The following is a 15,095-nucleotide window of genomic DNA, read 5'->3' on the forward strand; positions in this document are numbered from 1 at the left end:
TATCGGGTCGCAGTGTCAGGCCTTGACTGTTGGCACATGACCTCACTTGCACGTTACTCGTCATGTGACCAAACATGACCTAGTTTACATAACCTGTGCAAACGAAGGGGTTTGGTCCTGTGCTATGCCACACATTTTATGGGAATTGACTGTTATATCGGCTTGGTGTGGTCTTAAACTTACAGAGGGTATTCTCAGGACGCCTGTGCACGCTGTGAAGTCACTTAACTACATTTTATTTGGAGATTCTGTCAAGATATTCGAGAGAGAAAAAGACCGACATTGTACAATGGCTTCGGCCTCGAAAGGCCTGCCGGCCGAAGTGGCCAAGATTGGCAAAAACCTAGTCAAAAGTGCGACATCAGGAGAGGTAACCAGATACGATTTTTCTAAATCAGAAAAAGGTTTAAGTTTTGAAATTTTAATTTCAGGTGGTCAAAGATAATTTCAATATTCGTATATCTTAACTTTACCCTGCAAATCCAACGTACACTTTACTCAGTGTATGTACATGTATTATCGGCGTGTACAGTAGTACTGGAGTATCTCCACTTGAAGTCCAAGGTCTTCTGTCTCGTTCAGTCGTAAACAGTCATAGTGCCCTGTGGAATTGCTATATCTTAGTTTAACCAAGAGGATTGTTTAATAAACAATGTGGAATTACAAGCTTAAAGTCTCTGTAGATCTCTTCTAAGTTTGATTTTATTATTATTATTACTGCTACTACATGTATGAAGCTGTTCAACAATCTCACTCTTTTATACCAACTCATTTAATGCAAGAGAAAGTCTTTTGAACTCTTAATGAAAACATTTTAACTAGAGTATACAGTCTTTTTCGCTGATTAAATACATGATTGCCTTTTGTCAAGTCAGATCTCAGAACAGAAGAATTCTTTATAATTACAGATGGTTGCCATAGAAAGCTTCTGGGAAAAACAAGCATGCATGATCACATTTTTGCGTCGTTTTGGATGACAGTTCTGTCGCCTCGCCTCACGCGAGATCAGCACCCTGAAGCCCCAGCTGGACTCCCATAACGTACGCATGGTTGCAGTCGGGCTGGAGGAGGTTGGGGTGGAGGACTACATGAAGGGGAACTATTTTTCAGGAGGTACATGACAATGAAACCGAATTTCTGTGTAATTTGAAGAAAAATCAATTTTTTTAATACCGTTACAGTATTTACCATTGTGACTTGTACATGCTTGGACTTCTGTCTATAGTTTAGTCTTTCTTGACTCTTGATAATAATAGCAATGATGATAATGATTATTATAATAGTAAGGATAATTTAAATAATTATTTTAAAATACATATCTTTTTGCCGCTTTTAACATATTTTTACATTAACCAAAATTTTAGCACTTTTCTCTTAATATGTGGTGAATAAAGATGTCCTAATTCTAAAAATGCACGAGAAGCATGCACATTGACACTTTCTCAGCTTAGTCATGTCATGTGTAATATCTGGCCGCAAGCACCACCTGGTTTAGGCCTGGGTAACAAACACTCAATTAATGTATTGTTATTTCATTCTTTAAATTTTAATTTAAATGTGTTTTCTATTTGCAGAGGTTTATATTGATCAAAAACAGCAATGCTATAAAGACATGGGGTATAAAAGGTAAATATGAAATAATATTATGTTGATATTAATATTGAAAAAGAATATTAGTTTTTACTCACTAGTTTTGGTGGGCGAAGACAAGCAGTTATGTTGAAAGGTCTATTAAATACAGTATAAGTAAATACTTTGTTACTGATATCGTCATGGCTAAATATATATTTCAGATATGGTATACTGAGTGGTCTTATGTCCATCCTTAAGAAAGTGTCAAGAGCAGCTATGGCAAAGGTAAAGTCTTAACAAACCAAAAATTATAATTAAAATAAGGAGCTGGTGTTGGATGATCTATTTTTTATACCTAATGATTACGCTTACACAGAAACACTCATAAATGTATTACTAATCTGAAGTGTTACCCACTGTGGAAAATCCTAAAAGATTTTCAAGAGTACCTGTCCATTCACTGTAACACAAGTCTAAGAATTAATTTAAATTATTTTTTATTTCCAAATGATTCATTTATTTTACAGGCAAAAGAACAAAACATCACTGGTGATTTTAAGGGTGATGGGTTCCAAAATGGTGGAACCATAATTGTATCTGCAGGTATGTACAGTGTAGGAAAGATCTACAAAGTTTATCCAAATTTAAATGACCAAAGTAATGAAATTCCAGCTAAAGATAACCAGATTTACATTAGGTTTAGGCACAAATTTGCTGCATATGATAATGATTAGAGTATATGATATTATTGAGTAGAATTCAGAATCAACCTAGACTTGTTATAAGGGAGTGCAGGCTATTAAAGGACTTTGTGCATTGTTTTTTGCTTTTTTTTGTCCTATAGGTGGCAGTGAGTGTCTTCTGAACTGGCGTCAAGAGAATCCAGGAGAACATGTTCCACTAGAAGATGTTCTCAAAGCACTTGGAATAGATGGTAAGATATTTTACTTTGTATCTGGTTAATTTGCACCACCAACTTGAGAGCCTGGGCTGCACAAGGTTTTTACCTGGAGCTCATTTTTTCCTGTACTTAGGCATTAAGCATTTGGCATTAAAGCCTTATGTTACAAAAAGTAAATAATTTGTATAATAAACATTTGAACTTAAACTTACTTGCATTCGATTTGTATTTCAAAGCAACAAAATTCATCTTAATAAATATGCAGATGTTGTTCACAATTTCAAAACAATTATTTATAACTATAGGTGGAGCACCTGCCACAGAAAAGAAAGCTGAGGCGCCAAAAGTGGTTTGTGAAGATGATGTCTGCTACAAGAAATAGGCAGGTTTATTGGGAAAAGAGCTTTTGTTAAAGTTATATATATATTTCAAAGTCATTTTTAAAAATTAAATTTCAATAGCCAGCAGGCCAAGGCAATTTATATGGATAGGTTTAAAATCAAAATTCAAAATCGTACATGTACTGCGAAGGAAGTGTGATGGTACTTTTCCCTTGAAGTAATCTTTAAAAGTCTAAAATGCTAAACAATCTTGAACTTAATATTTAGTTCTTTTCATATCTTAATAATTTTTTAAAATGAAAATACCATTGAGTCGACAAGTTAAAAATTAGCAATTCCATAGAATTTTCGAAATTTTTAATTTTCAGAATGGGCTTAAAGGACTAGCGAAAGACCTCTGCAAGCAATGCTAAGGAATTGACACATTCGAAATAGGCTAAATGGACAAAAACAAGTCCACCAAATATTAAATAATATGGATCCCATAGAGATGATGCTTTGATTGGTAATTTAATTAATATTTTTTTTGTGAATTTTTTATTACAAATTAGAGCACAATGCATACCCAGGTGCTTAAAGCAGGCTAATTGTTCAAAATAGCATATTTGCAATTTAGAAAGTCATTTATTTGACTATAAAAACTTTTTAATTGAACAAATTATAAAAGTTGTAAGATCATAAGCTTTTAGAATGATAAAAAGTGTAAAGCTAAGCAGAGGGTTTTCTTGGACCTTTTTTTATTTATTTTTGTTCATCTCAGCATATTAGTTTTCCGTAATATTAAATGTACCAGTTAAGAAAACAAGTACCATATCACACCCAGACACTGTCTCCTCTTGCACAGAGTTGCCACCTATGAAGCTAGACTGGGAATCTTTTGGGACTGGTCTGGTGGATGACCTTTGACCTCTGTCAAGGTCAGACAGTGTTCAAGGCTGTGAATATGGGCCTTGTCACTCTTGTTTAAGCCAGTTGACCTTTCAGTGTAATACTTTTAAAAGATTTAACAAAAATGGACTTTAGCCATATGTTTGTTGACAGTTTATTCAATTGGCATGACATTTGTTCAGGGACTTTATATAAACAACAATTTTTTTCTAAAATAATTAATAAATACATTGAATTGGAATTCCTTGTTACAATTGTTATATCACATGTGAAAATGTCTCATTTAAAGCCCACTTATGGTTCTCAATCTGTCCTAGAACAATGTTTTTCTCATTTTATGAAAATTGATCTTAATCTGTTCTAGGACATTCTGAAGGACTTCCAAAAAACAGTTCTCGAACTGTTACATTATGTGACATTCATTACGGAACAATGTTAGAACTGTAAAAAAAAAACATACACCAAATGTTAAGAACAGATTGAGAACCTTAAGTGAACGTTAAACAAGACAGAATTTCACTGGGGTTCTTTGTACTCTTATGTCATACAATGGAATAAGAATTTGTGTGTCGTCAAAACCAGTTTGACATACACTGTACAATATTTCTGTACATTTTTTAACATTATCTTAATAACACATATGAGCTAGGAGATCCATATCCTGAAGCTCACACGTAGTTTTCTGAACATCCCCCTCCACACACACACACAAAATAAAGTTAAGTAAAGAAGTACAAACTGACAAAAATATTCATGTATTCAAAACTTTAGTCTCCCTATTCTTATAATCAAGTCAAAGCACCGGGGTAAGTTTTTAGTCAGGATGGCCAAGGAGGGATCCAGCCATCCCAGTGTCCCATCTGGGAAAGTGCCAGCTGTCCCGTATTCCATCAAAACCTCGATAACTTAAAATATTTACTGTATATTATTACCTTTCAAATAATTCTGATCATGCACCTTTTGGAAGACCCTGTAACAAAATCAAAATCGACTCCATCATATGTTAGAATATTTGAGCACACCGTTAGCCTCACTCTCACCCAACATTATCTTATGAGACCTGAAATGTATGTAAAACTTTAAACTAAAGTCTTGAATGTTTTCCACTGAGCATTTGTCAGTAACGTTCAAAAATAAACGTACAGTTTACATTGTAATAAAATTAAAACCCGCATCTGTATCACTGTGGCAACAAAAATTTCATAACTTCTCACTATTCCGAATCTTCTAAATACCTTAACCAATAAATAAGTTAACACATATATAATATGCATATTTTCCTATGAATGTAAATTTCTGACTTGCAGAACAAATCCACAATTATTCCTCAATAACATTTGAGATAATTTTGTATTGCACCTCAAACTGAAAATTTCTTTCTGAGTCCAAGCATACAAATAAGCACCATATATACATTTTCAACTCCACTCCCTTCCACTCTTCAAATATGATCACATGATCTTGTCACATGATCACCACCATTGACTAGACATGATCCAAATAAAGGCTGTTCGAAAAATCAGTTTTTTTTTTCACATAAAAGTATCAAATCATTTTTTTCTCGATAATTCAGATATTTTAAAGTCTTTCATACATGTATGTGGCCTGATCAAACCATTAATTATTAAATATAAATCTCATTATTTTGAGAAAAACGGATATTGGGCTCGTAGCCAGGGGGAGTTGGGATGAACCACCCTTTTTACCAGGAAAAGGTCCACTCTGGGGAAGATTTAATCTAGTTATACAAAGGTCCACTATTTCAGAAAAAGACCAACCCCTTTGAAATTGCTGGCTAAGGGCCTTGGTATATATGTATGAAACAATGGATCACAGCATGCACCTACTTGGTGGACACTACGCACCTTTAAACCTCTAAATAACCTGGTTGAATTTTTCTATCTAATCTCTACTTCTTTACAATCTCTACAATCACTGGGAATATGGAATAATATTTGAAAGATTTTTGGGAATGAAACTTCCACTTGTGGCCTCAAAATGTGTGACTTTTAACTTTACTTAAAAATAAACTTGATACCTATCTGTTCAACATCTGTACATAAATGTTATGTACAACAAGAAAAAAAGAAAAATCCACCACAAATAAAGTGGATTTTCTTTGTCACTAAATGGTGGAATATTTTGATCACTCATTCATAAAATGAACAACAGTCATTAAAACACGACAAGGCTTTTTCCTCGTTGGACTCTACACTCCTGTGACCTAGTTACCATCCACAAAAACAGGAAAGAAGAAATTTTAAGAAATGTCATGTGGCGTAGCTCTTCTGTATGCTGCTTTTCTGCCAACTTGCAGATCTGGTGGGGCGAGGGTTGCCTGCTGTTGATGCATAGCTACTGTCATCGCGAGACAATACGCTCCCATTGGTCATTTCATCAGGGACGATGCCATTTTTAGCTGAGTGGTCGACAATGTGCTCCTGCAGTGCATGATGGGTAAGGTCATGCCTTGTGATTATGCCAACAATCTAGAAAGAAAAAAATCATGTTGATGATGATGATAACATACTTCACATATATTTATATATTTGAAATATACTGGTTGCAGCACACTTTGTAACTACTTCATTAAAATAAGTGCAGGTGTGCTGTGGACTTTCCTTGGCAAATCCAAATCATAATTCACTTCTTCATTAACAATGACTTTAAAAACATTTTTATATCTGTTATTTTAAGAAATATCATTGGAAAATTTCCGTTAATTCTTTGTACAATGTACAGTACTGTTTCTTATTAAACATTTACAAATTGTCTCATGCTTTGTCACTAGAAACCAAATTAATACATCTTAACCCAAATTACTTAAATGAGTGCCAGGGATCCTCCCCTCCCCCCTCCCCCATCCACGTATGTTTAAGTACTAGTATATATGACTGTATTAATCCCACATACACAGGAAAAGACCTCCCCTATCCATCCCCTATGTATATACCCAGCTCACCTGTCCCATGTCATTCAACACTGGCAAGTGTCTCAGACCCATGCTACGGAAGAGACTGAACACCTGAGGCACAGTACAATAGGTGGAGACAGTGTAGGGGCAGCGGTTCATGTAGGGAGTGACGTCCTGCAAGAAATTAAATTACATTAGTAACTATAGGTGGAGACAGTGTAGGGGCAGCAGTTCATGTAGGGAATTACGTCCTGCAAGAAATTAAATTACATCAGTAACTATAGGTGGAGACATTGTAGGGGCAGCGGTTCATGTAGGGAGTGACGTCCTGCAAGAAATTAAATTACATCAGTAACTATAGGTGGAGACATTGTAGGGGCAGCGGTTCATGTAGGGAGTGACGTCCTGCAAGAAATTAAATTACATCAGTTACTATAGGTGGAGACATTGTAGGGGCAGCGGTTCATGTAGGGAGTGACGTCCTGCAAGAAATTAAATTACATCAGTAACTATAGGTGGAGACAGTGTTGGGGCAGCGGTTCATGTAGGGAGTGATGTCCTGCAAGAAATTAAATTACATCAGTTACTATAGGTGGAGACAGTGTAGGGGCAGCGGTTCATGTAGGGAGTGACGTCCTGCAAGAAATTAAATTACATCAGTAACTATAGGTGGAGACAGTGTAGGGGCAGCAGTTCATGTAGGGAGTGATCGACGTCCTGCAAGAAATCAGATAACATCAGTAACTATAGGTGGAGACAGTGTAGGGGTAGAGGTTCATGACGGGAGTGACATCCTGCAAAAAAAAAAAAAAAAAAAAGTAATTTGGCAATTTCATGATGGCTGAACAAACTTCACCTTACTTTGAACTAACAGGAAAAAGTCGAGCTTTTATATCGCTAGATATCAAGATAATTTGCAGAACTTTTATATTATTTGTTTAAGAAGGATACATTAAGAAATCAAACTACCATTTAATTAACAGAAAAAAAAGAGTAATTAACATCTCACTTAAGTATATAGATTTTTATAACAGTAGATTTCTTTTTCAGAATTTTTCAGCTGTCAATGAAGATGGACTGCATTAAAAAATGGATTAACTTGAAACAGTGTAACTTTTATGCATGTATCACTGGAAGGACAGTTTGTAGTATTTCTTTGCATTTGAAATGCCATTCAGCTACAACAAAAGATGTCTCCAAAATCAAGACAAGCCAGTGTGCTCACCAGAATCATCTCTGAGGTGACGTAGCCTGTGTTTATGTCCCAAATGGAAGAAAAACGTGGGTAATCTTCTCGCATTCCTTCAAATGTCAGCAAAGGTTGCTTGATATTCTGGGGAAGAAAGAAAAAACATCATTGATGAGAAAAAAAATAAATTATAATCTGTTTAAAGTTACTGAGCAGTACAGAAACTTTCAAATATTATTTTCAAACAGTTCATCTACCAGGCCAGGGGCAGGAGCCTGATACATTAAAAAATCAAAGAAAATGGAACCTTTTTTTTTTTTTACAGAATAGGACAGTGGTAGTATGTCTGTATCTGATAAAAATCGTCCCCTTTACCATCTCAAACACTCACAAAAAGAATTTTTTGTTTACATCAGGTGGTTAGATTTTATTTATTTATTTATTTATTTATTTATTTATTTTTTTTTTTTTTTTTGGGGGGGGGGGGAGTGCCCCCCCCCCCTCCCCCAGATATCCTGTGCTGCACATCTACCATTAAAGATGGTACATGGGATACTTTTTTGGACAGGCATTAATTGTAAAATAAATGTCTCCATTGTTAAGGTCCACTGAATGCATGTGATAAACTCACTCATTTACATATTATGTTTATATAATCAGTCAGCATATTATCGTTGACCTTGCTTCAGCCTTGAATGAATATTTATCATCCTCTGTATAGGTATACCTGATAAGTAGAACTGATATAACTGATAAGTAGAAGCTCGCTTGTTATCTATTGCATTGCAATTAGTATTTAAATCACTTGCTGCCACTGTGGCATGCAGATAGATTCCCTGTAGATAATGTGTATAAATGCAGAATGCTTGGACTTAATAAAGACACTTTACAGTTGGAACTGAACATGTGAGTTTGTTTTTATATTCCCTCTCCCATGCATCAGTGACAAGTGAAATATTAGAAGAACCTGGGTAGGGAGGAACATATGGACACTTACACCATACAACAGTTTACAGTGTTGTTTGACATAAAAGGAAAAAAAAAAGAAAAAAAATCTGTCAGCTGTTAAGTATAAAATATCTTATCTCTGACACAGAACTACCCAATGTAGTAGTAGTTGACCCAACCAAGGACGTATATTGAATATATGTCCTTGACCCAACTTAGATACAAAATAAACATGCACCTGTATCAGTTCAAAAACAGTCTAAAATAAACAATCAAGAACGCTCAGTATGTCAACAAACAAAATACAACCCTGTGCTGACAACTAGATGATACTTGGAAGTCCCACTTGGCAAAGTGAAAGAAAAACAGACTGGCACAGGCTGCTACGTACGTGTGACCCAGTGATTGCATGTACATGAGGGGCATCTGTTCGATATCAGTTAACGGTTGGGGGAATTAATTAAGGTAATTCAGTATCTTTCTCTAATTATTTTCATAAAAATTTAGAATCACATAAGTAAGAGAGAAGTGAAGAAGGAGGGAAGTAAAGTTTCAACCTCAAATGGAAGTCAAATGGCTGGTATTGGTTAGTAGGCATCGGTATGATGTGTCTTAGAGAAACATGATAACCATGCAGTTTTAATGCATTAACCAAATTAAGAAAGTGGGGAAATTTTCAATTTCCTCATGCAAAAAATTTAAATGTCTTGTAATGTTGGCAATTTCACAGCTGTTAATGTTATTGTGGACACTGTGAAAAGAAGATTAATGAAGATAAAATCTCCAATATGGCGGCCATTTTTTCCACTCCCCCTTAATCCATCTTGTCTTATATATATATATGTCAAAGGCCCGAATCAAATCTAGTCCTATGCATAAAAAGCCCAGACCCCATGTTTATTACACCCTGGCTGGGCCCATTCTTTATGGTGTCTTTGCATTGTTAACAGCATAATAGGCAAGTTAAATGACCAAGTTAATTGGCCAAGCTGCCGGTTTGTTTGTATGGCATGTGCAGGGGTTGTCTTAGATCAAGGTACATATTATAATACTTACAGGTGTGGCAAATGAGATTTACTTGTATTACATTACCTGTGATTTGTAAAATACATCGAAGGATGATACTTTTAAAGATGTTTAATGTTTAAAGAAAAGACATGTAGATTGATTTAGTAACATTTACTAAAGATTTGTTAAATTAAAGATGGGCTTCATTTGTGCCTTGATCTAAGACATCCCCTGCACATGCCATGCAAACAAACTGGCAGCTTGGCCAATTAACTTGGTCACTTAACTTGTCCATTATGCTGTTAACAATGCAAAGACACCATACAGAATGGGCCCAGCCAGGGCGTAATAAACATGGGGTCTGGGCTTTTTATGCATGGGACTAGATTTGATCCGGGCCTTTGACATATATATCAAGTTCTACCAGAAAATAGGGATCTGTCAAAATTTAATAACCAATTGTTATTTTTAAGTTTATAAAATTATTCTTTATATAATTGAAAGTTCACAATACTGTGAAAGTTTGTCTTTTATTTGTAAACAATGAGATGGAGAATGTAATGAATAAGACAAACCATTCAACCTTCTGTGGAAAATAAAATCATTTTAACCAAACTTTCTGTCAAGACACACTTTCTCCTTAAAGTTTTTTAGCTTTGTTATATGTACAGCCATAAATTTTAATATATCTTTGAGCACTTCATTTATAGATACTTAACTGCTATCACTAATAGCATTCATACTTTGTCAAAACATAATTAACACTTTATTGTCAGCACAATGGCGAGCAATATTCCATCGACAGAAGATGGCGCCACCGCAAGTCCTTCCCGCTGTGAGATATGTCTCTGCAATCCAGAAACACCCAAGGTTCTCCCTTGCCTCCACTCCTTCTGTCTACTTTGTCTACAGTCCCACACTCAGTTGACAGACCCCCCTACAGAGCCCCAGAGGTTCAGCTGCCCATGCTGTGGTATGAGTATTGAGGCCCCTAGGGGGAGTCTGGAAAATTTCCCTGCACAATCATGGTTGAGTGAGGTGGAGGCTAAAGTGGAGAAAACTGCAGATGTTGGAGAAGTGAAGTTGTGCTCCATTTGCTCGGCCTTAAAAAAGTCAACACCAGCCGACCATCAATGCGTGACCTGTAACAAATTTCTTTGCTCAGTCTGCAAGCAAGATCACAGTCGAGTGAAAATCACTGCTTCTCATCAGCTTCGTAGCCTTAGCATCAACCATGGAAATTGCTCCGCACATGATGAACAGGCATTAGAATACTACTGCGACACCTGCGCCATCTATATCTGTATGGTCTGCCTGATGACATCACACAAAGCCTGCGAAGTCACTGATGCCAAAGTCGTCGCTGACAGGGAAAAAACATGGCTGCAACAGCTACAACGGAAGTACCACCAGGGGGCAGAGGAAATTCAAGACAAGATCAAAGCCCATGATGCCCAGTCAACAAGTACTGAAGAGAAACTGAAAGCGATTAACACGGCTCGGAACCACCTCCGTGCACAAAGAGGGAGCTATTTGAAAATAGATCTAGTGTGTCAAAAGCTCCTCTCTAGCTGTCAATCACTGAGTGATTTAAGGTCAATCTCTGATAGCTTAGCTAAGGGTGTCAAAGTGTTTGAGTCTGGGTTGGCATTTACTGAAAATCTGGCCGATTCTCAGAACATCCCACCATCTCCTTCTGATCTTTCTTGTTTTGATAACAGCACAACCAAACAGGGTAGTAACACTATGAAACCCAACCTTAAGTTCACCAGGGTTATAAGTGTTGGTTCCCCCCTGAATGGCCCCTCCAGCGTCAGCTTTAACTCATCTAAGTATGCTAATAGTTTTGCTGTGACAGATACATGTACCTCTGATGCTGGCAGTGTGCTTTTCTTTGATTATTCAGGCAATGTTCAGAATGTGTTCTCTGAGTTCTACTATCAGGGCTGCAGATACCAACTGGTGACCCAATGTAAGGTATCTGGTTATGAAATGCTGTTCAAGGTAACTGATAGGCATCATATGGTTATGCAACCTATTGAATTCAAAGTGCTACAACATGACTATATTTTTGCGTTACTTAATCCCTGCAGTTCAAATGTGTATAAAAACAACCATGTGTGTGAAAACGACCAAATAAAAGTATCAGAAATTCCTTTTGAGCCCAGTGCAATCATTGAGGTACACGAGTATATCAGGTTTGTATTGTCCAGCAAATCTTCATTCTTAACAATTGATTATGGAAGCACTCACAGAGGTCTAGGTAGTTATGGTGACCAGAATAATCAGTTTAAAAATCCCGAGTTCATGTGCACAGAATGTATAGATTCAGGATCAGGAACAGAAACTGATCAGTATTTGATATATGTCTCTGATCATGGAAATCACTGCATAAAAGTGCTGAAATGCACCATCATAAGAAAAGACTACAAGGAGAATATGACTGTAGAGTTTGAGTCCACCATAGGGTCACATGGCAGTGGACCAGGTCAGTTGAACCATCCTTACGGGGTCTGTCTCTACAAAGAGAGCATCCTTGTTGCAGACTATGGCAACAATCGTATCTCCATGTTTGGCAAAGATGGCCTATTTCAGCGCCACCTTTTGACCATTGCTGATGGTATTGAGAAACCAATGGGGTTGGCTGTGGATGAAAACAACAAGTTGTTATTTGTTACTCAGTTTGTTGCCTTGACTCAGCTCCATGAGGTCAGGGTGTACAGTTTGGATAATCTTTGAAGGAAAAAATTGATTGTCTGGAATTAAGTGGATTTTCTTTTATTTAAAACCACAGGTGTCTGGAATGTTAGAGTGTAGAAATTCAGTTATGTACTACATATCTTTTGAAAAAATGATGAAAGAACTGACAGCATGGAATCAAATGGATATCATGCTTTTAGTTAACACCCTCGTTTTTTAAATCTAAGATTTAGGAAGATAGAGTATCTAGACGAGCAACTGTTCAAAAATCAAGCCAATCTTAGCACGTTTTCTTAGTCAGTAGATTAATTTGTATCCTTACTCCAGTTAAATGAACAGGGTGATTCTGAAAAAAAAAAGTTGAACTTCAGAGAGTACTGTACAGTGTATATTTTATTTGTGGGCAAACAAAATAAACCAGTCCTTCATAAACGGTACCTCCCTGTCTCCTGGCTTGGCAATCACTACTTAGGGGTTGAAGTAGGGGTAAAGTTCCTGGTCTGGCAGTGACAGATATTGTTGGTCTGCTAGCCCACAGTGCCACACACGGGAGCTGGGCTGTATCCGCCACAGGGAGGTGAGAACATTCAACAGTACAACCAATCTACATGGACATAACCAGACCTTTAGAAATTGTATGCACAGGGGACTTGTGTTTATATTCCATGTAAAATATACTAAATAAAGAGAAAATAATATTATGGTGGACAAAAAAAAAAAAAAAAAAAAAAATGTATGCACAGTGCATTCATGTATATGCCTAGTTATGCCCTTGGTCTGTTTCAGGGCCGAAAAATATTCGGGGCACATTGTAAACTGCACTGCGACTTTTTTAAAATAACCATAATGATACTTGTACATGTGCTAGAGATATTGAATAATATGGAGGTTTTATAATAAGTTGACTGAAAAAAAATGTTACAAGCTAGCTGAAAAATATTCTTTACATAATATATGTCTGCATATATTTGTGCTTTGCTAATATTTTTATATTTATAATTTCTTTTTTTTTCACTTACTCTACAATTAATTTACAAAATGAGTGTTTATATTAAAGTTAAATGAAAAAGATTGTATACTTAAACCAAGGCTAGCGCCTACAACAACAGACTCGCCTGTGCTGTATTCGATATACAAGCACGTCATGTACGAGTGCATTCCACGGTCTGTTGCACTACCAGTGTAGTAGCCAATCAGAGGCCGTGGTTTAAGCCTGATACAACACTCATCGCCGAGCTGTACGTGAAAATTACTCATAATATTTCACGTACAGCTCGGCGACGAAAGTTATATCTTTCACATAATGTATGTCTGCATATGTTTGTGTTATGCTAATATATTTTTGTTTTTTATTCAATTTATTTTTATTTCACTTACTCTATGATTAATTTACAATATAAGACATTTTAATATTTCTAAAAAGTGCACCTCAGATACAATACTATTTGCATGATCATTTTACATGTAAGGGGTTACTCATTTTAATTATGACAAAGCCATTTAAAAGCTAAAGCTGTTGATTTAGAAGTTCTGAAAAGTTTGATGGTTCTACACCAGAATGTATTTTATTGGGAGCTACTTAAAATAATTAATCCTGAAAAAGATATAATTATATAAGAATAAATGAGGAGCTTCATTAAGTAATTACCATAATTTCATCTCAAGGGAATTATATTAAGAATGTGAATATTATATTATATAATATTATTGTGCACAATATGTTACCTGCAGAAGTCAAAGGTGTGTGTGCATATATATATATATATATATATATATATATATATTAGTAGTAGTCGTCAATTTAATGAGAATATCCCAGATAGTCCATAGTCTCACAATTTACTGTAAAAAAGAGTGAGGTTCCATGGGATTTGGAGAGTGGGACCAGAAACAATGACAGACTAGTGAGCGTGGTGTGGCAATGAAGTTATAAAGGTACAGCTTAGTTAATACCATATCAGAAACATTATATATAAGTGAGACATTCCCTTATGAAGATGATGGACTACATATATATATATATTATTATTGATCATTCTAACTCTGTATACATGTCTGTACTTCTGAATCTGTTTTGAATCAGTATTCTAGAAATAAAAGTGTGCATTAATTCATGAACGTTGAAATTATTCAGTCTTTTTTTTTTTTTTTTTTTTTGAAAGAAAATGGACCTTACCCATCATTTACAGATAAAACTGAAATTTTGCCAAGGCTAATTTTCTAGCAGTTTTGCAAAATATTGCACTATACTTGTTATTTCAATAAATAATTTAATTTGAATGCCTCACATTTTTATTGTACCTAAATAATATTCAGCATGAAACAGTGACATAAGTTTTTTTCCTGCTTCTTTTTAAAAGAATTTAATACAAGGTCCTCAGGCAAATATAACCATTTAAACTCAGTCAATTATATGCACATGCTGCTAGCTGGACTATTCTAATTCTTTCATTTATTAAAACAGCTTCCATAAAAAAAAAATAAAAAATTTTTTAAAAGCAGGTCCAAAAAATGTTTCAAAAACATAAGTAAATAAGCATTAATATAAGAATAAAAGGGGGTGGAGACATCTTTACACTGTATTTTAGAAATACACTGAATACAACAAGGCAAACTTTACTCAACTCCTATGAA

At 35.6% G+C, this 15,095-nt stretch overlaps 3 protein-coding genes across 5 annotated transcripts in view; 2 read left to right on the forward strand and 1 right to left on the reverse strand.

The window, feature by feature from the left end:
- Positions 1–60: 60 nt before the first annotated feature.
- Positions 61–3,943, forward strand: LOC106156095 (prostamide/prostaglandin F synthase). 2 transcript variants are annotated; one of them, XM_013531209.2, is made up of 8 exons: positions 61–370; positions 909–1,113; positions 1,575–1,626; positions 1,794–1,857; positions 2,100–2,175; positions 2,417–2,506; positions 2,779–2,859; positions 3,183–3,943. In XM_013531209.2, the coding sequence occupies exons 2-7, from the start codon at positions 1,047–1,049 to the stop codon at positions 2,853–2,855; spliced, it is 426 nt and encodes a 141-aa protein (XP_013386663.2). In that variant the 5' UTR covers positions 61–370; positions 909–1,046; the 3' UTR covers positions 2,856–2,859; positions 3,183–3,943. The 2 variants fall into 2 exon arrangements, with proteins under 2 accessions (XP_013386663.2, XP_013386664.2); XM_013531210.2 differs by having other exon boundaries at positions 2,779–2,855.
- A 147-nt stretch (positions 3,944–4,090) lies between these two features.
- The window catches only part of LOC106159350 (H(+)/Cl(-) exchange transporter 6), a 50,634-nt gene continuing 39,629 nt past the window's right edge, over positions 4,091–15,095 (reverse strand). For both annotated transcript variants that reach the window (XM_086995646.1, XM_086995647.1), the window contains 3 exons: positions 7,842–7,949; positions 6,665–6,790; positions 4,091–6,191 (listed from right to left, as the gene is read on the reverse strand). In XM_086995646.1, the coding sequence (XP_086851772.1) occupies positions 5,973–6,191; positions 6,665–6,790; positions 7,842–7,949 (453 nt within the window). In that variant the 3' untranslated portion in view covers positions 4,091–5,972. The remainder of the gene's footprint in view (positions 6,192–6,664; positions 6,791–7,841; positions 7,950–15,095) is intronic.
- Positions 10,276–14,199, forward strand: LOC147759813 (uncharacterized). Its single transcript, XM_086995649.1, has 2 exons — positions 10,276–13,517; positions 13,551–14,199. Exon 1 carries the CDS (start codon positions 10,542–10,544, stop codon positions 12,498–12,500), a length of 1,959 nt encoding a protein of 652 aa, XP_086851775.1. The 5' UTR covers positions 10,276–10,541; the 3' UTR covers positions 12,501–13,517; positions 13,551–14,199.

Source organism: Lingula anatina, chromosome 9 (assembly GCF_051362555.1).
Source record: "Lingula anatina isolate TDL-2025a chromosome 9, LinAna3.0, whole genome shotgun sequence".
Classification (NCBI taxonomy): Eukaryota; Metazoa; Brachiopoda; class Lingulata; order Lingulida; family Lingulidae; genus Lingula; species Lingula anatina.

Coding starts and splice junctions, on each gene's coding strand:
- LOC106156095 (XM_013531209.2), top strand. CDS start 1,047: ATGGTTGCAGTCGGGCTGGAGGAGGTTGGGGTGGAGGACTACATGAAG. Junction 1,114..1,574: donor GGGGAACTATTTTTCAGGAG/GTACATGACAAT, acceptor TTCTATTTGCAG/AGGTTTATATTGATCAAAAA. Junction 2,176..2,416: donor AACCATAATTGTATCTGCAG/GTATGTACAGTG, acceptor TTTGTCCTATAG/GTGGCAGTGAGTGTCTTCTG.
- LOC147759813 (XM_086995649.1), top strand. CDS start 10,542: ATGGCGAGCAATATTCCATCGACAGAAGATGGCGCCACCGCAAGTCCT.